We start from the raw sequence: 26,923 nt of genomic DNA, 5'->3' as shown, positions 1-26,923 counted from the left end.
GCTGATACTATAGCCGAAAGAGAGAGGGAGAGAGAGAGAGAGAGAATGCGCGCTGGCATAGCGTCTCGATGGAACCGCGCATGAATGAAGAAGAATCATAGTTGGCCAGCTGAGCCGCGAACCATCATTTGCAAATCAGTGGCGAAAACTCGGCCGTCGGGTGTTTTGTCGGTGATGGGGGGTGGGGGTGGGAAGTCGCGTGCTTATCTGCACGCGAAACTAAGGCGAAAAAACGTGTGTGCAGTGACACGTGCGACGCGTGCATCCGCCGCGACGCGATTACCAGAATCCTTTACCACAGACGCCGGTTTTACGCTCGACCCGATTATGCGAGCGCGATTATCTGGCTCCATTTTCTACTAATTTTATTGCCGTTGGACCTAGTCGCGCGATAACCGAGTCTCGCGTTTCAGTTTCATTCGGTGAAGAGAGATCGTGCCACTGCGCGACTGTGTGTGTATCAAGCATGATGTAATTTGTGAGATAACGCGAGAAGGAGGAACTCAGATTTTATCAGTTTTACAGTCACATTGGTTAGCGATCTTTCGTGTGGTGTTAATGGGAGATAAGTAGCTGCAATTTATTTATTTATTTTCCCAATCCTTGAGAGTGCACGTGTGCGCAGCGTTTATGCAATAAATGCCCAAAGATTCACACCTCGAACAGTCTAACGTGATATAACATACCGGATAAAAATTATTTACAGCATGCATCGACAGCTGGTTATATCAAAAGCAAACAGTTCTCCGAATGTAGTTTCGATAATATAATGCTACTACAGATAAAAATTGTTTACAGAATGCACTGATAACCGCGTACATATATCAAAAGCAAACAGTTTCTGCGCATAGTTCGGATACAGTTGTATCTCAAAAATTGATAAGATAAGCTAATGAGTATTTCGAGACGAAGTGTATCTTCGGAAACATTCGACAGAATTCTCATATGATAATTCAATAGTGATAACACTAGTAGAAGGTCTGTCAATCTGTATAAGCACTTTACTAAATCTATTAAAAAGTAAAATTTGTTAATACTTTAATACCTTACATTGTGACTTGTCTAAAGAATATTTAATCCTGCACATGAATTATACAATTATGAGGAACGATAAGTTAACGTAATAGCGGATGATGATTGTCCATAGATAGATACTAATTAATTGATGTGGCCTATTACCAATTTAAATGATCTGAACAAGCGGTATTTCATGCAGCAATTAGAAAGTACAGATTCTACCATTAAAAGTAGACATTTTCTTTGCTGAACCAAATGTTACAAGCCTGCGAATTTATCTTCCAGTTTTTAAACGACTGTAATCTACATCTCTAGCGATTATTAAGACTGTCATTGTTCACTAACTGTAAGCCTAATATATGTATAATTGTTAATAAAAAAAAAAGAAAGTACAGAATTGTAAAGAAAATACGATGTCGATAAATTTATATAAACTCTTATATCCCGTTTGTCGATCGACGTTGTTGTACGCTTTGTACTCGTCTAAACGGCGTATTTAATCAAACAATTAGAAAGTATAGAATCGTAAACAGGATTATATACATAGCAATAGATCGACGGATAATAATTAATTACGATGTCAGTGAATATATCTAAACTTTCATAGCCTATTTGTCGATTGAAGTTGTTGTACGGTTTCGTACGCTGCAACTCGTGATCGACAATGGATAGATAATAAATGACGTGAATGAATTTTTATAAACTTACCTCTTCTATTTCAAATCAAGATGGCTGCCATATACTTATCCAAACAGTGGAAGTTGATCCGACAATTAGAAAGTGCATCACGTAAATAAGATGACTCGGCATTAGATCGTGATTGACCACGGATAATAATTAATGTTTTATATTCGGTTAATTAGATTTCTTGTCCGAGTCTCCGCTTAGACACAACCCACTTATCATCCAAGAACGCCCACCACGATCAAAGGCTAGATTTCAAGAATGAACGTACGGCTGATGCCTGCCACGATCTAATTTGCATGCAATAAGGAGGTACGCACGTACGATAATAAGACTGTCAGGATCGCCGAGACAACAGTTCGACGATAAACAGGAGGGGAACACATTTACTTTCATGCTTATGAGAGTCAAGCGACTTTCGATGCGACCGCGAACTCTGTGTATTACGTATATACATCTTGGAGAAGAAGCGTGGAAAAATGCCGACCTTCCGCGGAAATCGGCGGAATGAAAATATACAATCGCATCTGGAGATTCATCGGAGCCACTCGGCATCGAAATTCTCTAAAGTGCTTCTGAATCGCGAACATAAAAACCCGTTCTTTCGCAAAGACTCTCGCTGTTCATTGCAACGACCTCCGAAAAGGAGAGGCACGATATTTTTATCGATGCTTCAATAACGTTAACGAATTTTTACATAAACGATAAATCAAACTCGATCATCGGTCAACTAGATTTTTGCAGTATCGTTGAATTCCCAACTTCTGCAATTTTCTGAATTCAAAAGATGGATCAAAAATCGATTTGTTCAAACTTCTGGTTGAGCGTATATTCCCAACGGCGCGCACATAGTTCCAAGGAACCAATGGCATTTTTTCCACGATTTTTACGCGAACCGGAGGGATTCGTTCCCAGTGAAAGTCGCTCGCAAGCAGTTTTCCACTCCATGGATCAACGTCATCCCTCCGCGATTTTCGCTCAGGGGAAAACAAGGCGCTGGAAAAACTATTTCGCCGTTGAACTGCATCGTAGAGCCAACCTGGACCCGTGAAAAATTCAGGCACACAGCTTTTTTTGGTGCTCGAGAGACGAGGAGCTTTTAAATTGGAAAGAAACGGCACCGATGCAGCCGCTGTAAAATCATGATTTCCATCGCTTTTACGGGGCAAGTCTGTTTAAAAAGTTCCGTTCATTTCAATTACAAAATACAGAGCGCTCTCCTTCGATCGCGTTTTAAATACTTTAGAAGATGCTCGGGTAATTAACGGCGAAATGAATTGCCTTCAGACCCTATGCTCTTTTCCGTTTTTCTTCGCTGCGCGGATGAAACGCTCAACTTTTCCGAATTACTTCGATTGAATTAATGCGAATATTAAAGAACTGAATCGTGCAACGTCTTGATGGTACGAATAAGTGTAATGTAACTATTTCTGTGCCTCCTAACGGTTAACATCGATGATATTTTGAAAGTATCACGAAGAAATTCTGTTTTACGAGCACAAAGAAACCTCGACAGCTGTCTTCGTGGAAGACTCGGGGTAGATTCCTGGCACCCTAGTGTGAAACGCAAAACCAATAATAAAGAGGGTTTCAACGGGGTGGTGGCGACTGAAACGCTTACAACTCCAGTTCTCGAGGAAACTGGAAACTCTGGGGCTACCGGAAACCGTGGACTCATACTTGAACAAGTTGAGGATGAAAAAACGACACCGACCGACACGTAACTCCGACGTAACACTTACGAAATCGAGCACGCCTTCGCAAGAACAAGATCTTCTTGCTGAAACGTCCTCCTGCTAATTCTATAAATAATTATTTAACAGCTCGTCGTTCAAATTCAACTGACAGCCGTCATCTTCTCGAACTCTTACAGAAACACGTCAAATCTCAATAAAAATATGTCACTGCACGATTTGTTGAGTTGAACACCTTTAAAATTCGAATGGAGAAATGGATTACAATGTACGAGGGTAAACGAATATTTAATGTAAATGATATAAAATATCAGGTTGATTAGACTGCTTGCTTACAGAAGCAAATATTGATCTTCCCAGCGAAATGTAAACGATATGGAAGCGATGATAAAATTATCTGTCATTCGAGGGTTAACGACTGACCAACACGAACATCATTTTTATCAAGAATTACAGTGCAAGATCGCCATGTTTGCTGCCCCCACTTCAGAGAATCTGGCATTTCGCGTTGCAAGAAAAATGCAATGATCAAGAAGCACTAGATCCGAGAAGGAAACCATCGGGTTACTAGAATAAACCCTCAAGGCTGGGACCTGGTCCAAGTATCTGATATATTGTCCCTATGCATCACGCCGCGCTACTGTGTACCCGCCGAATCTACGATCCCTTGTCAATAAATGATCGTAACATACGATGCAGTCGCACTGGCACAGCAAAGGGATGTCTTTGCACTAAACGCGTCTCAAAGGACTTTGGCATCTCTTCTTTCCCCCGAATCTTTCCAAAGGATCACAACGTCTGACACAAAAGCCGATGAAACCAACAGAGACTAGAGTAACAATGTCTGCAGCTTCCAGCAGTTTGCTTGCTTGCATTTTTCAGACTTTCGGTAAATGGTCTTCAGTGCTTGGTAACATTCGCTTTTAACAACGACTATTTGTTAATTATCGCCGTTGAAACTGACCATCGCGATCGGACGTTCGCGCGCGTCGATGTCGAGACAACACACAGCCTAAAATTTCGCTCGAGTTGTCGGCGTGGATTCGTTAGTGTGCAGGCGAGGCCGATCCCAATTAATTAACACGGCCGGGCGTCGGGACGAAGTGAGAAATAAATTAGCCATCGAATCTCGAGTGGGAGGCAGCTGTCGTTTCGTAGCGGGCACTCGGTGACCCGAAAATTAATGGAAATCGGCTAGGTGTTAAAGAGCAACGGAAGAGCCAAATCCGAGAGAGGAGAGAGGACGTAATAAAGCGTCGCGCGTTGGCACTCGGCATCGAGCCGGCCCGATATTCTTTATTTAGCTGTCGATAACCAATCGGCCGGCTTTTAGTTAGACCCCGATACTATTTCTCCTCGTGCACACAACGATGCTCATTGTTGAGGAGAAAACATTTCGGTGTCGATTATCGCGCGCCCCCACCAACCGCTGCCACCCCACGGGAGATTAAACCGTAGAAAAATATGTTTTTGCGCGTATTCCGACGAGCACTGCACCGCGACCATGTTTGCCAGCTAAACAGCGGTCGATACCGTCAAGGGAAACGCCGGAAGTTCCACGGTGGCCTTAGGGTTATCTTTCATCTCTAGAGAATGATCTTATTCCGCCCCGATCGAACCACCTAATCCTAATCTGATCATCGCCGAGGCGGATTGAATCGGTGATCGCGCTCGACGTTTGCTTCTTTCATTTATACAGCTATACCCTTCTGTGACGGCAATACAGAAAAATAATATTTTGCACAGCTTACAACTACGTGATCGCCAGTAGCACAGAATTGTCGAGAATATTATTGATGCAGAGTTTTGCATCGAGACCCAAATTGGCCTCGCGACGGAGCCTTCGTATCCTGTTATCGATTCGATGCGAAGGTTCCATCAACGCGATCCTCGAACACGTACGGGAAATCATCAGAGACTCGTCATTAGCACGGGCTTGATAATTGAGAGAAATTTCGTTCCTCAACCCTTTGCTATCCAAAGTCTTCTTTTCTTGCACAACTTTCTACAACATCTTCGAATTCGACTATGTTTCCGTACGTAATTTTATAAGCATTTCTTACCGGCGGTTTAACCGAATTTTATAGACCGTAAACAGGGGGGTCCGCTCGTCGCGTTGTCATCGTAAAAATTAAGTTCCAAGCCCGTAGAAGGAACAGTGTCACCGATGCATGACTGATGCGCCAGTCAAAGTGTTAACGCGCGGAACGGCTGCGTTTTCCACGACCTGTGGACCCCGCTGGTCCACTTTGAAGCCGGACTTTCACGGCTCCGTGATATGCTCGATAAAAAGCCGCGCTCGACGAGAGGCGCGCCGCCGCCTCGGCTGAAGAAACAATATTAATTCCGAGAGTTTCTCTGCCTACTTCGAGTTCGACCCGACTTTAGCCCGAGAGGAACTCAGGAGAAGCGCAACACTGCCGAGACTCGATCGCCTGGGAAATTGAAAACATCTGCCGCGCGCGCTGCGTTTACCCATTTAGAACCATTTACTCACAGGCGCGTTTCTTCCAATATCTCCGAATCATCGTCCAGATCGATCGTGCCACGATTTCCGTGCTCGAGACACAATCGATCGGCCGGGTCGCTGCGTTCGATAAAAGGCTACGGTGCGTGAAAGTTGCGGCGAAAACCTCGGCCCGTGTTCCATCGAACGATGGAACACGCGTGCAATATCCATCGGGGAGGTCCCTCGACGTTCCACGTCGTCGTCGACGGTTCTCCGAGTGGAATCGATACACGCGGTGCATTGAATCCATCAGGTCGGTTAGGTCCTTTTATGTAACCGCCGCTAGGACGTTGGGAAAACAGAAAGGAAAGTGCAGCGTGTGGGAATCCAGCCGCGTTACCGTATCTTACTTAACCTTTCCGCGCGCGATTTACGAGGAATCGCGAGTCCTCGGGATCGTCGGACGAAGTATAATCGTTCAATCATATACTGTACTCGTTCATTTCATCAATCTTGTGAAATTGGGAATAAATACTATTATCTTCGTCAACTATCACGTCGTTAAGTATGAAACTTGTGTTGAAATTTGTGTTTTAGACATGTCTATAGACATCTCCGTTTCATTAAAAAAAATTAGTCCTCCGGTAATACATTCCTAAAAGCGACCTACTTCTGCGTGATTTGCAGTCTCCCCTCGAGGGCCCCGTAAACGAACGAGTATTCCCTTTCTTGAAATCCATCAAGAATAATGAAGAATTGCATAGTCGTCAGGGTGTTCATTAAACCCGGTGGTCTCCAGCTCGCAGGATTCTGTTGGTACACGATTTTTGAGTCGGTGTTCGAAAGCGAGCTAATCAAAAGAAGGTCAGCGGGCATTTCCCGGGCGAATCCTTTCCGCCCGTTAGAAAGGGGGACAGCGAGAAGAAGAGGAGAAGGCCTCGGGACAGACACGGGTACTAATTTGCTGGCATTCAGACGGCAGCTGGGCAGGAAACGGTAGCAATTTTTCCGCGAGACAAAACCATCGCGCCGCAACGGAGAAGTAAAGGAGACGCGTTGTTGCTCTGGGCGTAGCTATTCTTTCACAGTAGCCGATATTACAGCATTAAAGTCGACGTAAAGGGGGATTAATTCATTAAATAAGTTTTTCTGCCAATTTGATCTGTCTTGCTTGTTAACGTCTCTCGAAATGTTCGTGTTTGAGCTCGCAGAATCGCAGGATCCCGAAGAAGGAGGAACAAAACTGCGGACGCGGGTCGACCTCGTTCACACGGCCGGTATATAATGCGGCTAAATAATTGCACGGTGGGAGTGATACACGGAAAACTGCGCGCCTACTTTCCGCGTAAAAAAGCCGGCGAACAATATATCGCGGCAACGGCGCGCGGCGTGTGCTCGCACTTACATCACCTTCGACCGCGGCAATTGCCACGCGCGTCCGTGGATATCCACGCTCGTTTCATCGTTCGCTGCAACAGTTTTGCTCGTTTCCTTTGAGAACCTTTCCGCGAAATCAAGAACAATCCTGCGCGACGAAGGAGCAAGTGACGAGTTCCTTTGTGGGGCGAGGAAACCAAAGACGGTCGACTCTGCAACCGAGGATGAAATTTTCTGTACGATGATTTCCGTTGCTGCACCCAGAGTTGGGCTAAAATTTAATCAACGATAGGCGACTAAATTTCTGCTTCAATCATTAATCGCAATTTGTTTTTTTTCGATGATTTCTTTTTTTAATCGTACACATTATGTAATCAAACAATCATGATTAAAATTTTAATCGATTAATGCCCAACTCTGGCTGCACCTCGAAATAATTGCAGACATGAAATTATTTTATCGTATGTGTATATATGGGAAACACAATTTGGCTAAAGAATGTTTTCCGTCTGTGTTTTGCAGCGTTACCAAACGATTCTTCAGCGATCGGCGTGTCGTTTTTTCGAGGGGCGTCGAACAATTGGCGCGAGGAGAAATGAAGAATGTTCTAATGAGGACAGTGACCTTGAACAGTCAATTCAATCCACGTACACCGGCTCGGTACACTTTGCAACACTTTCTTCCTCGCATTACGAATGCTGAAAAGTGAAATAGGAGAGCCGGGCATCGATCACACGAGCCTGAACTAACGATACTCCTTAGTACACGACCACGATTCGTGCGCACACAGGGCGTATAATGGATGCGGTTCGACTTTAATTCGGATTAATGTGATTCCGAACAATTATAGTCGGTTATTGCGCCTGGCTTTCTAATCGAGAATTTTTCCTTTCGTTTTTCACGCGTTGCCCCGCTCGAAAGAGAATGACAGAACACACGTTTCTCGAATGATCCATTTAATCGCTGAAGAATTTCCCTCGGGTGCATGCGATCATAGAACATACAAACACGCCGCGGGGAGAGGTGTGACCGTTACTCCAATAAACACCATCGGTTTTTTCATTTTATCACATAAACGATTTGAAAGTCTGTCGAATTTAATAGAGTTCGTAGTATTCTGATCTATTAAGACATTAAACACCTATTACAGTGCTAGAGTTGCCTGTTTAATTGCTGTTGGCAAAGAGTATGCGTGTTTCGCGATACTCGGTTATGTTCCCTGATCAATATCGGTCAGAATGTAATTATAATTTATATTTCATCCCAGCCAAAGGATTCAGCTGAATTTTCTGATAAAAATTCGGTAAATATCAAATGAAATTTTAGGATGAAAGGTGGAGGAATTCAAGTTGACGATAATCGATTAATGAAACAGTGGTAAAAGCCGGAGACTCGCCAAGGAAATCGCATGACTGCGCGTCGCCACGTTCGCGTTCGCGTTCTGTCGCAACAGAAGGCAGAAAATAAAAGCTGTTCAGGGAACGGATCACGATAGAACTATAGACGATGCATGCGGAGCCGAGTCAACGCGTTGCGAGGATAAATAACGAACCTATTGATTATTCGTCCCGGAACACGGTGGATTTTTTTCCCGCGGCATGATCGTAATCTCCTCTTCTCTTTTTTCCCCCGAGACGGAGCACCGGGCATAGTTTTAAACGGTTCTTGCGTAGGTCGAAAAGTATAGCGTGTGCCCCGTCGTTCCCTGAATAACCAGGGCACGGTTATTATCGCACGTGACCACGTATAGTTATTTATCGGAATGAAACGCGGGAGAGCCGATTGTCAAACGATGACATTTAATCGAAACCGTTCGCGCTCGATACATAATTTCGCGGTCTGACGTATTAACACCCACGAGGCCGTTCATGGAAATCTCGCAACGGTAATTGCCGATACCACTTTTCTGTCTTAAACTATTCACCGTGACATAATCCCGCAATTTTCTGTCGTTCTTTTATCTTATGTCTATCGTCGAGCACGCGCGGTAACATCGGCGACTGTTGTGTCGGCCGTGTGCAAGGTGTTTCGCAAAGCGTGGGTGATTCCACGGACATAGATCCAAGAACATTCAACATCCTGGAAATGGTTTTGGCGCACAATCCTATTCATTCCTCCATTCATTTATATTTTCTAATCTCCATTAGTCTCCTTATTTTTATGACGCGAAACGGCTATAACGCTGCCGCTATAAATTATCAAAAGCTCTAAATATATTTTCCAATTTTCTGAACCACCCTCGGAGACTCACACGTGACCGGGCTCGCATAGCGACATAAAAGAAGATCTCTGTGGGAGTTTATCAGCTCCAATAAGAATCGCGTAATCGATCGTAGTGTTTACGGAGAGCGACGCGAGCTTCCCACGTGTACGACGATAAAACGCGAGAAAAAAAAAACATATCTCGTAGGTGTCCGTCGACAATATCTATCGATAGTTTAGGTACGGAGAGGGGTGGGCTACCGTTCACAGTAGTTTTCACGTGCCGGTTAAACAGATATCTATACTTTTCGCGAGTTTCTATCGCGGCGCGGCGGTCACGCGTCCACTCGCGGAATAAATACGGGAGCCTCTCGCTCGACGGGTGACGAACGAGTGACGCAGCTTCAATTTAAAGCAGACAAGCTGGCACCAAGCTAAGCTGCTTCCTATCTACTGCACGTGTTTTCCTACTGACTGGCAATTCGCGACGTTTGCACGTGCAGCGATACGCGAACCTGCGGTCGGTCTACGCATCCGCGGAAAACACTTCCTCGGAATTCGCTTGAGATTTCTTTCTTTCTCCAATTTTTTTACCACGCTTATATTAACTTGCCGCGTTGTTGTGTGCGTAAAATCTTGTAATCGAATTTTAAACCACTTCCCATAGTCCAATATTGTTGAAATTTTGTATACACACTTGCTTCCGATGACAATAAAAGTAGAAAATAAAATGTATAAAAAGAACTTTTTAAAAACCACGCTTATATTAAATTGCACTAAAAAGGAGAAAATAATTTTTTTCCTGGTTCTTCATAAAATACCGAATCCAGTTAAATGATTAATAATATTTTTCCCCAAAATTTTAGGCAATTAGTTCAAAATATCTTCTTTTATAAACCCACGAAGATTACGTCAATATAGTTTAGTGTGCTCTCCACGCTTTTATTTTTATAGTTACTAATGTCATGATTTTATTTGAATTTATATTAAATTTTTCTATTTATTCCGACACTAATTTTATAACAGAAGAAATTTTGAACTAATCGCCCACAATTTTGGGGAAAAATATTATTAATGATTTAACCGGATTCAGTATTTTATGGAGAACCAGGAAAAAATTATTTTCTCCTTTTTAGTGCATTTTAATAAAAGCGTGGTTTTGAAAAAGTTTTTTTTTTATTTTTATGTAGATATTTAGCGAGCTTTAGTGGACAATAAAGTAATAGCGTGTCCTTGAATTCTTTTAAAGTTTTCCGCTGCTTTACATTTCACAGCGAAAATTTCTTCGCGAGTGCATAAAACCTGCAACGCAATTAATTTGTTGGCTCCGTGCCAAAGTTTTGACGAATTCATAATAGATGGCGTGGTACGAGTTGGTAAGATGGATACAGTAAATCATTTCAGAAGTCATAGAAAATGTATGTTATTTCAGACAGGGATTTTGTAAGAGCTCGATTAAATTGCTGATTTTTAAGAGAATGCGATCTACATCATACACGTCGGAGTTTTTACACTGACCGAATATTTTTTTCTCTTCGATCGCAGCAACGGACCTTCGTGCGGGAATGATCGTGAGGGAAACGCGGAAGCGCTCGGAAACGGTAATTGTCAGTGGGGGCCAGGTGACGCGATAATATATGTACACGGTGTCGTGTATCAATGTACAACCAGAGTCGACAGTTAAATCGATAAATACCACGTGAAAATTCGCACGAGGTTCAGATCTCTTAAAAAAAGTGGATACCGATGATACACGAGCATACTTCAAGCGGTACGATAGACACGAAATAATGGAATACGGTGTCTGAGACAAAATTGGAATAGTTGACAGAACTTCGTCGCGGAAAGATAGATGGACGAAGTTCGCGAGTCTTAAATCACCCGTGACAGTTTCTTTTATATCGATTACCTCTAATTAAACGTGAAACACAAATAACAAATTCAGAAAACATACAAAAATTGCATATTCAACCAATCTACTTATTCTCATAATACAATGCGAGATCAAAGTTTCTGCGCGACGATTAAAAGAGGATAATATTTGGTTCGCGGAGGATTCCCGGGATCATCGAGAGGCATGTGGATTTTCCGACGAATTCCAGCGTTATTAATCGTTTCGCAAGGCGGGTGTCATTAAACGCGAATTCCGCCGACGAATTCCGGAAGCGTTTTTCCGTTACGAGCGATTCCGAGGAACATTAATTGCGCCAATTATATTATCATCGAAAGCGATCGGGCTAGCCGATAAGCGAGCCTTTGATGCCGGTTAATCATTCGTTCGGTATAATTGCTAGTTGAGCAGTTATCTACGAGTGATACCTGGATGTTGGTTAGGAATCGAGCGACTTTCCCCCACCACCGTCGCAAGACAACATCATTGTTCTTATTGTTAGATAATTAGGTAACAACCGAGCGCGATTCTTAGAACAGCGAACAATTATTCCATCGCAACGGTACCGCGTTACAAATTCTGATTGCAATTTTGCATGTTGCTCCGGAGCTTTACGACAGTTTCGGGAGCCGAATCCAACTTCCATTTGATGCTTTAGAACTTTTGCATTACAATTCGATCCCGGAACGATCGTAGAACGCTGGTTTCAACGTTCAATCAGATCCCGTCTATTCTAACCCTTTTATTGGAATTCGAGTTAGCCCGATGGTTCTACTGGGAGTTGCGAAAACTTCACATATTTTTCTTTGGAAAAACGTTGATTCGCGATTAGCTCATCGAGCAGGCTGTCATGCAACATTGCAACGAGAGAGAATCACTTTCGCCGTGTGTACGATGCAATTACGTGTACCTATCAGAAAGTCGCCGTGGGGTCTGTGGCGATGCGATAACACGAGGAGATTCGCAGAATGCAGAGACCTCGGCGAGGTCAAGGGCAGAGAGCCTCAAAGGTCCACGAGGAACAGCGCCAGCTCGCTGCGAACGCTGAAACATGCTTCAAATCCACCCTTTGACTCTTCTCATACTGCTATCCGCGTTTTCCAATTCCAATTTCCATTCAACATACTTCGAAACTGCTCGGGCAACACATCCTCCAAAGCAGAAATTTTTTCTCTTTTTTTATTAAGAAGAGAAGGAAAGAGACGATTCCTCAGCAGCGGAGCCGCCGGTTCGCTGTGAATTTTTCCGTGAGGAGGGCTCATCAATATTAAATTTGTACTCAATTTAACGCCATTAGAATCTCGCGAAGATGCACCTGCGATGTGTACGCGCATTTGTTCTACATAAATAATACGGCCAACAGTTAATTATGTATAGAATATGCTCGTCCGGCATTGATTATACATACACATTTATTCTGGCGTTACGTTCGTTTCGATGCAATTGTGTTGCCGGCTGAATCGTTCGGCAGCGTTACGCAGCGTTTTCGGAGTCCCGATTTAACCAGCTGTTACGCTCGCGTTGACTCGCTCAAATCACGGAAATGATAATTATCAGAGGTTAGGAGTTGCCTTAATTGGAGTCGGATCGACTGAATCGTAGAAACACGCGAATCGGGCATCAAAATAGGAAACGCTTGGAAAAACGTGATTCTAAGTCTTCTCGACCTTTTAGAAACTACTGCCTCTCCGGAGATCATTCGTGGAATTGGATTTACATAGAAAATGTAAAAGGGCGTAGAAACATGCCGATGAAACCGTAATGTCTATTTCGAAGTAGCTATCAAACGGAGGAAACTATAAATAGGGGTTGGAAGCGCCATTTGTAGGATTCGAACAAAAATTCGAAAAAGTATCTAGGGACCTGCCGGCGAAACCCTAATGTCTATTTTAAAGTAGCTATTAAACAGTGGAACCTATAAATGGCGGTAGGTTTGGACGAAGATGGTGAAAAGCGACTAATAGGGGTGGAAAGTTGCAGGGGAAGCCTAAAATAGGAATCAAATGTAGACGCACGTGACTGAAAGGTTCCGAAGTAACCGGAGATGGTCGAGGGGACTCGAGAAAACAAACTGGTTTGGGCTAGGGTGACAGAAAATACGACCACCTAGACCGAAAACCTGAAAAAGAATCAAGATTTTGTCTCCGGAGACTCCAGTCGCGCTCATCTATCAAAAGAAATGGCTAACTTTTTATTCCGTGATAAAGATCGACTGCGATCGGGTTTTCGAGTTGATTCACTGGATAGTGAATTTTTTTGCAAACTGAAATCGAGTGCAAAAATAAAATGAAGATTTGCGATAGGAGAAGATTCATTCGGGAATTAATTCTTTATGTTATTGCAACGCTATCTCTTACGGATCTGGAGAAGTACGCTTTTGAGAGTGTTTCCTTCTGCGAAACGCGATAAACGACGAATAAACTGGCCTAACGCACGCATAATAATCGCGATTACGTTTCACGTAGCACCAAGGTCTAGCAAGTGAAAAAACGCTCACGTAAGCGATCTCGGGCCACTTAGATAAAAATACGCGAACGTATGCGTATTTCATGCTGCCGTAATTGCGAGAGACAGACAGAGAGAGAGAGAAAAAGTAACGAGGAAAACGATCAGATGAGTCAACGCTCGATTTTTCATGAATCTCTTTTACGGCTAGCGTTCGTTTAATCACGTGATTTAATGCCCCCGGATAGATATATAATACATTTTCCGTAAAATTAAATTAAACGCATCTCTACATTTCGACCCGTAAATAATTCTGTTCTCATCGAGGCACATTTTTCTATCTTCGAATATAATATCAACGAGTTACTTCAACACTAAAAGATAAAATTGCTAGTGTGTTGGCTTATGTCGATCGCAGCTAAAGAACATAATCGAATCCTGCTCGTTCGTTTCGGAGAAACAGAAATCCCGATAGCGAGATCAAAGTCGTTGAACCATGGGATTTATTAAACTACGAATACAGAGGGGGTGGAAGAGGGGGCGTTTTCGCCAGCGACATTTACGAGCGGGCATCGTGACGGTATCGCAAACCCGTTCTGTTAAACAAGAATCGAAGGAGAGAGGAAAAATACACCGATACCGGCCGGAGAATAATATTTACGAAACAGTGCAGCCAGAGATCGCGGGGTGCGCGCGTTTACGCGAACACGAAACGTCACACGTGTACGAGATTCGAAATTCGAAGCTGCTGCGACTGTTGAAATTCAATTTCACGAGACACATTGAAGAGCAGTATTTTATACAAAATTTGAATGTATCCTTTTATATTGAAAAACACCGGGTAAAAGACGACAAGTATAATCTTCCTTATCATCGTTGCAGTGTGAAACTGACAGCGGTGGATAAGGGTTAACGTTCCTTTGTAACGGAGTATTGTATCCTTCGAATTTAATGCACTGATATTAAAGTGCGCACTCTCGTCCAGAAGTTCGCGGAACTTTTCGTTTCTCGAGAAAATCGCCCGAGGCAGGAAATTCGAGCCGCCTGTGTTTTAGTCTCGAGAAAAACTCAGGATTTGAAAGTTCCGTCGCTACTTGCTGCCCCCGGATCTAGAAAAATGACTTTGGAACTACAATTTGGATGCGAGTGTAGTTATTAAGATGATCTTTTCCTTTTCTCATGGACAATGTCGGCCTCTGAGGGCTCCTGTTATTAGCGTAATCGTTGCTCTCCTTTTCAAGGGCGAGTTTTTACGTACATTACGAAAGATGCAAGCTCTTCTTATAGGCAAAAAATCATCGCTACAGACATTACATTTACTGTAAACATGAATATCAAGAAATAAGCACATTAAATATGATCGTAAAAGACTCGAAAGGCGCAGCAAGCAGTAGAGCAAACACGTCGAAGGAAGATTTGAATGACCGATCGGTTACACTTCGCGCAAAAACGATTGAGAATGCTAATGTACACACCGGAGGTAAAAAAAAATAGTGACCATTGAGCTAGGTCAAATCAAAATAAACTGCGCAGGTACGCCACCGGTACCTTCGAAGAGGTTAACACGGTGATTCTCAACCATGTGAACACCAGTATTATTCATTTATTATTCCGGAGAACTTTACCATGCGGTCAGAGAATACATAGTAATTAGCGTGCACATAAATGTTTCTTGATGCTTGCATACAGAAATCGAAGGCAGTCCGGCGCCATTACGTGCGCGCATAATGAGGGATTAATAAAAATGATTTCGAGCGATTTGTTCCGCAACAAAGGTCGCTTGCGTTTTAATCGGATACAATTTCGCTTGCGGCTATCTCGGCAATCTATGGGCGAAATAATGGGAATATTATCGGGAAATGAGTGTGCAAGGGATCTCGCTAATCAGTTAATTAAAGTCGTCGCGTTAAATGTAGTGCCCGCTGGCCGCGCAGGTCCACGAACTATTTCCCCTTGACCGTGAGCGATTATTTCAAGTGAGGCACGTCGATATGATTTTATTTTAGGCCACTTGGCACAATGCGTTATTGTGCGATACCACTCCGCCCCTGGAGTACGAGCACTTGGAAACCTTTACATTGTCCGCGAAACCTGTGCGATTACACGTGCAGATCCAGCGGGTCCTTTGCACATCTAATTCCATTTACCGATCAGGGCGGTCTTTCCAAATCGATTTTAACAATACAATAGATTAATTAATACATCTGATATTTAAACTATCATAATTTCGTAAAAAATTATCGTACGACAATAAATTTGGAGTCGTTTTGAAGCTAGAAGTCTTCACCTCGAAGACGCGCAAGGGATCAAAGTCACAAAGAAGGTTTGAGTCGAATCATTTGGCTTTTGAGGCTCCTCCCATCGGGGCTATGCTGATCCATTCTATTCTATTTGGATTCGAGCAGGCTCAGAAAACGGTCAGCCTCCTTCGTGGCCATATTTGCGTGGAATCATCGGTCAAAGACCTGGGACGCGACACGGTCCACATCGGAACGCCTGGAACCGTGTGGCATAAATTAATTCAAGGCCGGTCGGGTGAAAAGAACTAGGGACCGCAAAAAGAGAAAAAAAGAGCGGGAATAGAACAGAGAGAGAGAGAAAGAGAGCAGAAAAGAGTGGGCCACGTTTTCTCGAGACATCCGGGGCCACGAGCGTTCCTTTGTCCCGCGTGAGGAAATCCAATTTCGCACGCGCGTTGCGCCATCGTGTCGTCGATCAGCTGACCGACACCGAGCCAATTGAATTCAATGGCCGGGGAAAGATATCGACGATTGCGAAGTCCCGCTCTCTCACTCGAGAAAGAAAGAGAGATCCTGCGCAATCATTCCTGCCATTCGATAGGTGATCTCTCTTCCTTGAACCACACCGGAGAATTAGAGAATCGGGATCAGCAGATCCTGGGAAAAATTTCGGTCCGGTAATTGCCAATTTTCTGCCGTTTGAGCTCGACGCGTTTGAAAAATTGCGGGCTTTTGTTTAACTGACCGCGCAGGCTTGTTGAAAGATGATGTTTTCGTTTCTGGCTGTCTTGGGGCCAGAACGGTAACCTTTGAGATTTGATGAATTGTCACAGCGAGATTTTAGACGATATTGACTATTAGAAGAAATCTTCAATTGTTTAAGAGCTGTGATCGAGAGCACGACTACAATTAATCTGCCAATGCACGATATTACAGTTCAGTGACTCGTGATAACGTAATCGCCGAACGATCTCGTCAGTGAAAGTATGTTTGCGTTGGGGATTCTGTCTGCATCTGTCAAAAAATCTAGCTACGTACAATCTAAAGCTCGAACATCTGTCGTAATATTCGCTCGACCAATAACCACACTCACATCGGTATTTAAAGAAGGAAACCATAATTTATCCACTGGTCGACATCCTCTTCGTTCAAAATAATCTCTCGTTAAAGAGAGCAGACCAGTTCTCAGCTGTTCTCGAAACGGATATTGCCACTAGTATTTTTACCATTTCCAAGCAACGGAGCGCACAAAGCGCGGTACCATTTAAATAGGAAACAATGGCGCGCTCAGGATCTAACATTAACGCAAACCCAATATAAAATGTGCAGACAATGGGTCCGAATTCTGCGCAGGTACGTCACAGTTGATACCAACAATCGCGAATTAACAATGCTCTCGCAAATTCCAGTTCGCAGGGAGGTGATTCTTTGTGTTTCTCCGATAGCGGGCATTCAGCAGCCAGTGGCATTATCCCGGTCATGCGAGCCATTCTCCGGTGCCGCAGCTGTTCCCATCTGCAACCGGGTTTCCGCGAACGGAATCGCCGTTCCTGCTGGCCACGGTTCGCGTGTCGTATCGTCAGCTGACGGCGAAACGTCACGTAAGCGGCTTCGACTATCGATAGAACGTGAGAGAGCCAGGTCATCGGGTACTTAAACGCGTGACCATTATGCCGATCACACGCCGGAGAGACGGAGAAAAAAAGACAGCGAGGGAGAGAGACGGTGCCATCTTCGCCTTGAACACGTTTGCCGGGGACTATCGCTCGTCAACCATTTATTGTCGTCGCACGACTCGCTCGCTGCGTACATTTCGCGTTTACTTCGATCGCAGAAATATTCATGAGTTTTTTTCTGGACGAGTCCGATGCGTTCGCGTGCTCGCTTTATTCGCTCGCAAGCACCGTTGTTGCCATTTTTGGCACAGTTATGCACGGTTTAATCTGCGCGCGGACTTTCTTACGCATCCACTGCAACGGCACGCTGCTGCTCCTTCCTCTCTTGCCAATACTTGGACTGCAGATCTAGATAACTCGATAAGACTCTCCAGAATTCGCGAGGATCCCCACGAATTAAAAAACCGAGATAACTGCGAGAATGGTCCGCGAAAAGGTTCGGTTGACGGAATCGAGGTGCACTCGAACCGTAACATTTCACAAATAAATAACGGCGCGCCCGAACGACTGCGGCAAATGCATCTCGTAAAAATACGCGGCTACATTGTTTCGGCTGCATGCAGCGGCTCGGTTTTTAAAGGGCGGTCGTCATGCAACCGTGAAAAATTCCGACGACATATCGGAACGCGTCGTCTAAAATCGGTCGCGTGACTCGGAAACGTTTTCCGGCCGCGTTTATGCTCGTTCGCCTACACGGAGAGGAGTTGTTACCCCACACTGCCGTGTTCCGCGCTCGTACAATATGCATGGAGCACGGAATCGAACCAGGTGAAGGGAAGATGACTCACGTCCAACCCCCCACCGCTCCCCCCACCGCTTTCGCCTGTAATTAAAACCATAATTCTTCTTATCGTAATTGCAAATGTTGCTCGACGACTTTAACCCCCGGCCGCCCGGCGAGATTTACAGCGTGTACCACGCGTTTATCAACAGTTAAATTAATTTATGCGTGTACAACAAACTGCCATCGACGGTCGGAGTGATTAGGATCCTCCTCAAGTCTGGTGACCTTGAGATATGGTACCAAGGTCGACGAACTGGGGAATGTCGCCTGTAATCTTCAATGTTTTGCAACATTTGAACAAATTTCAATTGCACGTGTGCATAGAAGTTTAGTGAGCACAACTGCTACCGTAAATAAATGAGAATATACCCAGGCGGTCCAATGAAAAAATTCAGATTGTTTCTGGCCAAATTCACGTATCGAAGTATTCGGTGAAATCGTCCCGCGACAATTTCGAAATGCGCCGAACGCGAACGTCGATCGGTTCACATAACTCGAATGGGCATTATTTCACGGTTATCGGCGACTCGACCTTTCGGGTCACCGAGCTGCGACAATGAATAATAAATAATGTTCTCTCAGCACAGAGATCTGTGTTAGATGTCTTAAGAATAAAACAGTGGTGAAAAAAGAACCGCGTGGCAAGGGGTTAACGCATATATAATTGCAATCTAGCTATAATAAAGCCATTAAAACAGTTTCTGATTTATTCGTTGCCGCGATCGATGAAAACATGTAACCCACATCGCGGCGACAGAGTTTAACGTTCGAAGACATCTGAATCGGAAAGTTTCCCCCGGCCAATTAAAAAAAAATGGAAAAACAAGAAGAAACAAAAACTCCATTACAGAGTCATTACGATAATTATTATAATTGCAGCCGTTAGCGTTCCAGTTCCGCAACAACTTGAAACAACCGGGGGAGAGCCAGTTGAAATAATTAGAAACGTGCTGAAAAGGAGGAGGAGAAGGAGAAGTCTCTCCCCGTCTTCTCCCGTCCCAATTTAGTGTCGCATCTTATATGTTATGTATGTACATGTACATACTCGCGTGTTGTACACGTATACATACTCCAAGCGGAAAATTCTTGCCGCTTCGACCCCAAGTTACTCGGCTGTAAACGGCGAGAATCATCGGCCCGTTATGTACGGTCTCGTACAAGTTTGAAGCCGGGGCCGGCTTGGAAACGTCGATCGAGGATCTCGAGACGTCGCCTTTAAGCCAAACGAAATGGAAAAGAAAATGTGGCACGCCTCTTCGCGGTAAACACCGAAACCTGACCGGGTTTTTAACCGACTTCGAAAAAGGAGGAGGTTACTCAGTTCGATCTGTATGTGCCTTTTTTTCGCTTTTGTTTTCTATGTATGTTCATCGATTACGCAAAAATGGATGTTCTCGGGATGGTCCCGTGCAAAAAAATTTTACATTTTGTTATTTTATAATTACGATTTTATTTGCGAAAATGTAGGGTGGTGATACCGTTGTGAACTCCGCTGAATGTTAGATATTAGGAACAGTAACGACGCGTTACCGTTATCGATTGCGGCTTCCAGATATTTATAAATTACGATTTGAAATGTGACGGCTGACAGAGATAAAAAGTGTGAAAAAAGTGTGACATAAAAAAAATTTTATAAAAAAAATTAAACCGACTTCGAAAAAACACTAACAAATATAAAATAATTTCCATTTAATTTATATGAATACACACGAACTTAAATACAATACAATCTTTTCGGAGGCGGCGCAAAATTGAAAATTTTCGGTACTGGGAATTACGAAATCAGCAACATCTGTCATTTGGAAAATTTTTAATTTTTGCACCGCCTCCGAAAAGATTGTATTGCATTTAAGTTCGTGTGTATTCACATAAATTAAATGGAAATTATTTTATACTTTTTAGTGCGTTTTTCGAAGTCGGTTTAATTCTTTTTTATAAAATTTTTTCGACGCCTACTGTCGGTCGCAAAAATATCTGGACACCGCTGCTATTTCCACATCAGTGCTCCAAACTTTCAACAGATATACAAGAAAGCTTGACGAACATCAGATTTTTCTTACAAAAAGATTCGGTCACTTGGTAAACGCAACAGATCTTAACTGCGAGAAAAGTTAGAGGAAAACGAGAATCCACGTGCAGATATTACCATATTCGAGAGAAGTGATGCAACCGTTGCGTCATTTAGTATCGCTAAATCAGTAGCTGGAGACACAACGTCTGCGAGACTGACTGATTCCAATGTAACTAGTTGGTTCTTGAATTGTAGCTGGTAATGACATTCTACAGGTTAAAGAATCTGTAAAATGAGATTTGCGCAGTAAAATTTTTCTAGAACTCTCTTGATGTACGATAGCAACATTGAATGTTTCTTTTAAGTTCCTACAGAATAAATGTCTAACGCCGATTTGTTCGGAAATGTGACAATTTTGTTTTACTTTAGACTGACTGTGTCTATATGGGTAGACGGTGGTTTTTTGCAACCCACCAGGAACCGCATTGTGAACGAGGTCTTAATGAATCGGTTTCCGCGCCGATTGTTCCTCGTCCTCGCGCGGCAGCTTTCATCGCCGTCCGAAGGCAAGACTCGCGTTTTTCCGGGATTAAAGCGTGCTTATTGTCTGCGAACAAGGATTAAATTCATTTCGCGCCTATGAAAACGAATGTGCGCATCGATCGCGCGAGATACTAAAAATTTCAAATGCTGATCAAAATTGAACGATCGCGAGACACACTAAAACTGATGTTTTTAAGCAAAATTGCAACAGATCAATGGTCACCAATTTTTTTTATCTACTTTATCTCCTATTAATAAGGCACGAATTCTGGAACAAAGCTACATATACGTGGAAATGATTAGCACCAATGGAGGATCGTTCGAAGCTCATTAGCGACGCCACAACCGGTCTAAAATTTATGTGCGGCTCCCGGTTTCAGAGACACGTGGCATGGCGGCCTCGCGTCGTTTTCACTATATAGTTTTGCGTAGGAAACGACGTATCGCATTGTCCTGTATCGGGCTCCTAGCGAGGTACACTGGGAATGACGCAAAAATCGTTCGCGTTTCAAGATTCGAGTTCCGATGACTTAACGATAAGCCCGTCTATTTTGAACGTTGTCCTTTCGACTGGTCTAGCTGCCTATCATTGTCTGTTAACTCGGTCGGTTCACGTGGCGTCGATTAACTAATTTTGCTTAGAAAACGACGTACAGCGGGCTGACCCAGTTTCGCCTCGAAATTGACGAAGACGCCAATTCAAGCGGAGCAACTGGATGCACACGGGATCGCACTTCGACGCGGTCGCAGATCGTTATCCGCCGGATAAAAGAATCAGGTCGAAGATGGTCACGAGGCCTCGTTGACGGGGGTCAAAGTCTTGTTGCGTCTGCGATCGTTCTTCGAAACCGAGGCCGATAAAAAGGGACAGTCGATCTGCGGCCGATTTTCTTTCTCTCGAACTGTTGATTATCGCTACGAGATGCATCTTGAAGGCATGGAGAGCGATAAATAATTTCAATGAAATTGCTTGAAACAGTAAAAATGATTTCCTCAGTCGTTCCAAGGTTCAAAGAAAGAACAAGTCGGCCGTGACACTTTACGACGCCAGCGATACAGCGGCAGAAAAACATCAGAAAAGAATGCACCTGGGGCCCCTGACATACACGACACGGCCGTGTCAAGGGTTCCATAACGATTCAAAAAATGAATGCACCTCGATAGGTCGCCTGCATGCTTCGCTAATCGACGACAGCTTGGGAAACGGATTTTCCAAGCTGGATAAGTACCAAGGAGATAGTAATTGCTGTGTTTAATGTATAGTGAAACGAGATTGTTACGACAACTGGCTCCTAATGTATGATTGATCCTTTCGTTTCGGGTCACTTGTTAAACGATTTTATTATATGTATTGTAGCAGCGTTGTTGCAACAACTGGTTCCTTCTGATCGATCTTATCGTTCTCTCGCTGTAGGCCACCTGTGTCGTTTATATTTTCTACAGTTGTTGCAACAACTGGTTTCTATTCAAGCATTTTATCGATCGACGTTCAATTTTTATTTTTTAGTATTTGTTCGGACCTTGTTTCATCAATTGAGACTCCTGGAAGGTCTCAACGTGGAAAAACAAGCTGTTTTGTTAATAAAAGAATGGGCACTTGTCTAAGCAGGTGCAGAAAGAACTGTTGAATATTCCAAGCAATATTTCGCAATAAGACCAAAACAACTTCTTCGCATTTCTGATCTATTAATCAGACTGACGCGCACACAGTGCCGTTCTTAATTAATCGGTCAAAATGAATTTCACATGAAACCTTGTTTTTAAAACACGTGCCGAATAAATCTCTCACATTTCTGTTGGCATTAATTACTTTTTAGTACATCGGTTGACGCTGTTTTTATTCTATGATGACGAACACTGAACGTAATTAAAATATTAGTCACCAGGTAAATATACCGTTTAGTGATCAGAAACGTAGAAGATAATCTTTCAAGTGATTGCAATCGATTAAATCGAAATAGACAAACAACTCAGGTGAAGTTCAACAGTGCTTCCATATTATCTTCATCCACTTCAGGTGGTGGAAAACCATGATGCAAGAACCAAATGAATTTTATCGTAAAATTACTGATGCTTAGGACCAAGATTTTCACGATTTCGCTATTGTCGATCGCGAGAAAGATCGATCATAGGTTCGGGATAGGTCGCAGCCGGCTTCGTGCAGTTTCGCCGGGAAAATCGAAAGTGCTAGGCGATAAGAGCGAACTTGATCGTTACTTCATCGAGAGCCTGTTGCAGCGGTGACCGCGAGGTGCATCGCGGTGCAACGTGCAACGGGTACGAGCGGTCTCTCTGCGGTCGCGTTACCGGTCCGCGTCGAGAAACGTGAATTACCGCATGAAACCCGAGGCTGCGAGGATGAAATAGCCGGATGGAAAGGAATGGAAATGAACGAAAATTCTTTCACGGTTCTGAATGGAAAAAAAAGGAATACGGAAAAAGAACGAGAAGGAATTACCACGGCCAAAAGTATGTCGGACACGAGCGCAGGGCGATGGGAAAACAGATGGTCACGCAGCCGCGCATCCTGTTACACGGTCTCCCTTAAAATTCTTCATTACCGTATTCTTGTGCGTTTCTGTATTCGCGGTAAGTAATTGTATTCCTAAGTGATTATTCCTGTCAAGCGCGTTCGCGGTTAACGCCGCTGACCAGCGAGTTACCGCTCCGAAAAGTACCACATACAAAGACGGAACTAGTTAATTTTGATGCGGGCAATAAATTTTCCTTCACTTGTGTATTTACTTCGATAACTTTTGATTCATATGAAAATATTGCGAAGTTGTCGATGACATAATAGTTCCAACCGAGAGTTATAAATATTAAATATGAACATATAGCTAGGTTTATGTTCGTATTTAAATTTATGTAGAGCTGTTCAATTATTCAAACTTCGAAGCATAACGAAGTCGCTTTAAACATTTCGGTTCCCCGCGTGACGATTAATGAAATGTTAGTTACTTTTTCCACGGTTTTATATCGTTTGAATTGAATGAAATATTCGGTATCCATCACAGCCTCTCAAAGAAACAAAATAAATCGGCTAAAGCAACAACTGCGTTTTCTACGGATCGCCTACTTCCGATCACGGACATAGTTATCAACCCGACTGCCTAGATACATACAAATTGCGCCTGCAATTCCGCCTCTAATACCTACAATACAGTCGAAAGAATATTTGCAAACCGCTATAAACAAGCTTAACCATCGAGTAAAATTTAGAGGTAGCTCGCAAAGCCTCGAGAGAAGCAACCACGCATAGGATTCGCATTCGCGATTGCTATGTTCCAGGTTTCCAGGTAGAGGGGTCGTAACACGTCTGATTTGCGGCCGAATCGGTGCTAGGAACACAAGCAAGCTTTCCGCAGAGAACACAAGCAAAGAGTACCAGTGAGATCATAGCTCGCGGTAATCGTTGTAACATAGGATCGTGAGGTGTAATAGCGAGTCGAATGTACGGCCGAGCGTTTAGCGGGGTAACGGTATGGAAATCGCGCGCGGTTAACATATCGTTTAGCGTTCGAACATAGTCCTTGCGAGCAGACGTCGAACCGACGCGCGACGGACTGACGGTGGCTCCAGGTGGAGGACGTCGACGGTGACCTGGTTTCCAAGACGCCGCGACGCGCGTCTAGACGCTCTGTCTTGAAGACGTGACGGCGTCGCGAGGGTGGCCAAAAATGGCGAATATGCCAAAATGGGGACAATGATAAAAATAGTTGTTGATACCCCGAACGGCGGAAGCCTTGGAATATCATGAATAAATTTTTTATCTTTCTGCAAAATGTGTGATAACTGTCTGCAATAATGGTTTTGTTCTTTCTTTGGCAATTAGACGATTTTATTTTACCATAGATATCGCCACGCACACATATCCCCAGTCTGGTTTTCCCGAAGTTGTTACAGAATTATTTTTGCCTCAGAGATTTTGTTTCGATGTTCCCGTGGTGTGCAAGGGAGGCACACCCTCGAACCGTTACCCGGTGACGAAAAATAAGCTAAACGACCGGCCAACATTTCCCATTGTGCCCGTTTACGGTACCGTGAGCCCCACAGTTGCCCGACGAAGACAAAGACAACCTTCGCGCTGCCGCCGTCGCACGGATATCGTTGTCGTCGAGCTGATATCATCTAACTCCTTTTTTTCTTCCCTCTCTTCTCGTTCTCTGTGCGCTTGCCGATAAGGATCGTTATTAGCCGCGTCCTTCCGGCACGATTCTCGGTTAACGAAGACAGTATAGTCAGTATAGTGTCGTCGAGATCGCCCCCTCCTCTGTGTCTCTCTCTATCTCACTGTGTGTTCGCGACCATCTTGTCGGAAGATATTATTTTCGTCACGCACGCGTTTCCATGATGCTGCGCGGATAATTCGTGCCGTTTATGAATGTAAAACAAGTACCCTAAGCGGCAGGAATCATCCGTTAAACTGTTCTGCGTGGTTGTACTTGGGTTGGTCATGCTATGTTACGTGAGGAAACTGCGGATTTTATCGATTTGATTTTTTAACGCGAGTTACAGAGATATTTAAATATAAATACATATATTTGCTTAGAAACCTCCAAAGCAGAAACCGAGCGGACTCTGATGCGAGTAGCACGCGACGGTTAAAAAAAGACGCAGATTGAGTAAGTGTCCCGATTGCACAGAGTCCGTCCGCTAAATTGAACGGGTCCGCGTATGATCGGGATACACACGAAGCTCGCGAATCACTACGAATAGATTCGTTATGTAAGCCTGCTCCTTAGTTCCGCGGTATGCAAATGCAGTATTATGATGCAAAATCTCTTGCACGCGGACATCCCGCGGCTGTTTTCTGGCCGGGTAGTTTCTCTGCGAGGGAACGTTTCTGCTTCGGCAAACAGAAAACGAAGAAGACGCGAAGGAACAGGATCGGCGGAAGCTCGAGCTGCGACGGGCGTCATTATCGTCGCGCGCTATCGATCAGAAAATCCGAAAGCACCGCGGTTTAAAGGATCACGATCGTAAAAAGACTGCGGAAGGTGTTCCCCTTGACTCCGCGGAAACTTTGTACTGCTGCTTTATCGCGGCCACTCGACGCGACGTTTTCTTCGTCGGGAACTTCCCTCCGAGAGAAAATTATTAACTGGAAACACCGAGATACGAATCTTCCGACAGACTTGTTTGCAGTTTCAGGCACGAAAGTAAACGTATGCAATTAAAGAATAATTATAAATTTTCCTGCGGAGGGGCTCTTGCAGGAAAGTTATACAGCAGGAAGTTATACAACAACGATTAAGAGTTGATTCGCTGGAACAAAATGCGAAGACCTTGGAAAGCTTGTTCGGAGTAGATTTAGGTTTGTTATTCTTTGTTGGTACCGAACGCGTGTCCGTTTTATTTGTTTCTGTTGGCTCGCGAGCAAGCGCAGACAGGAAACGAAAGAAGAAACGCCAACGGACCGCAGCAGGCTAAGGATATTCACAGGTGAAGAAGCTCGTCACTCACCGGAACCATAATCTATGCTCGGCTTGGGTGGAGTTTGGTCCTGAATGGCGGCCTTGCTGAACAAATAGATCGGATTCGTGTCGGTTCCGGCCGAGTAGGAGCAGACACGCGCGTCCGGCTTCAGGCTTTCGCCTCCGCTCATCAGGAGCACCTGGTGCGTCGCTACCACGCCGCATTCTCTCTCGATCGCTTCCATCAGCTCGGACACCCTGTGACAGAAAGAAACATCATGCAGATTAGCGCGAGACAACATCGCAATCATAACGAAACAGCAAAAAGAATTTTACACGCGCCTCCATTCGTAAAAACATATTTTCATGAACGCATCCGTTCGTACAAACAGCTTTTGCTAAAGGTAATCTTGATTAGAATAGAATTCTTCAAGTGTGCGGACATCTTCTTCTTCTTCTTGCTCCAGTGTGAAGATAGCTTAAGGTTGTTGCG

The 26,923-nt window shown here is 43.9% G+C and overlaps 1 protein-coding gene across 3 annotated transcripts in view; it reads right to left on the bottom strand.

Annotated features, from left to right (window-relative positions):
* Positions 1-26,923, bottom strand: part of Atg17 (autophagy-related 17) — a 68,120-nt gene that overhangs the window by 14,095 nt on the left and 27,102 nt on the right. For all 3 annotated transcript variants that reach the window (XM_076434953.1, XM_076434954.1, XM_076434955.1), the window contains exon 2: positions 26,480-26,688. In XM_076434953.1, the coding sequence (XP_076291068.1) occupies positions 26,480-26,688 (209 nt within the window). The remainder of the gene's footprint in view (positions 1-26,479; positions 26,689-26,923) is intronic.

The sequence above is a fragment of the Lasioglossum baleicum genome, chromosome 12, assembly GCF_051020765.1.
Source record: "Lasioglossum baleicum chromosome 12, iyLasBale1, whole genome shotgun sequence".
Taxonomy (NCBI): domain Eukaryota; kingdom Metazoa; phylum Arthropoda; class Insecta; order Hymenoptera; family Halictidae; genus Lasioglossum; species Lasioglossum baleicum.
The sequence above is the reverse complement of the archived record's forward strand: the minus strand, read 5'-3'. Positions and strand labels throughout refer to the sequence as shown.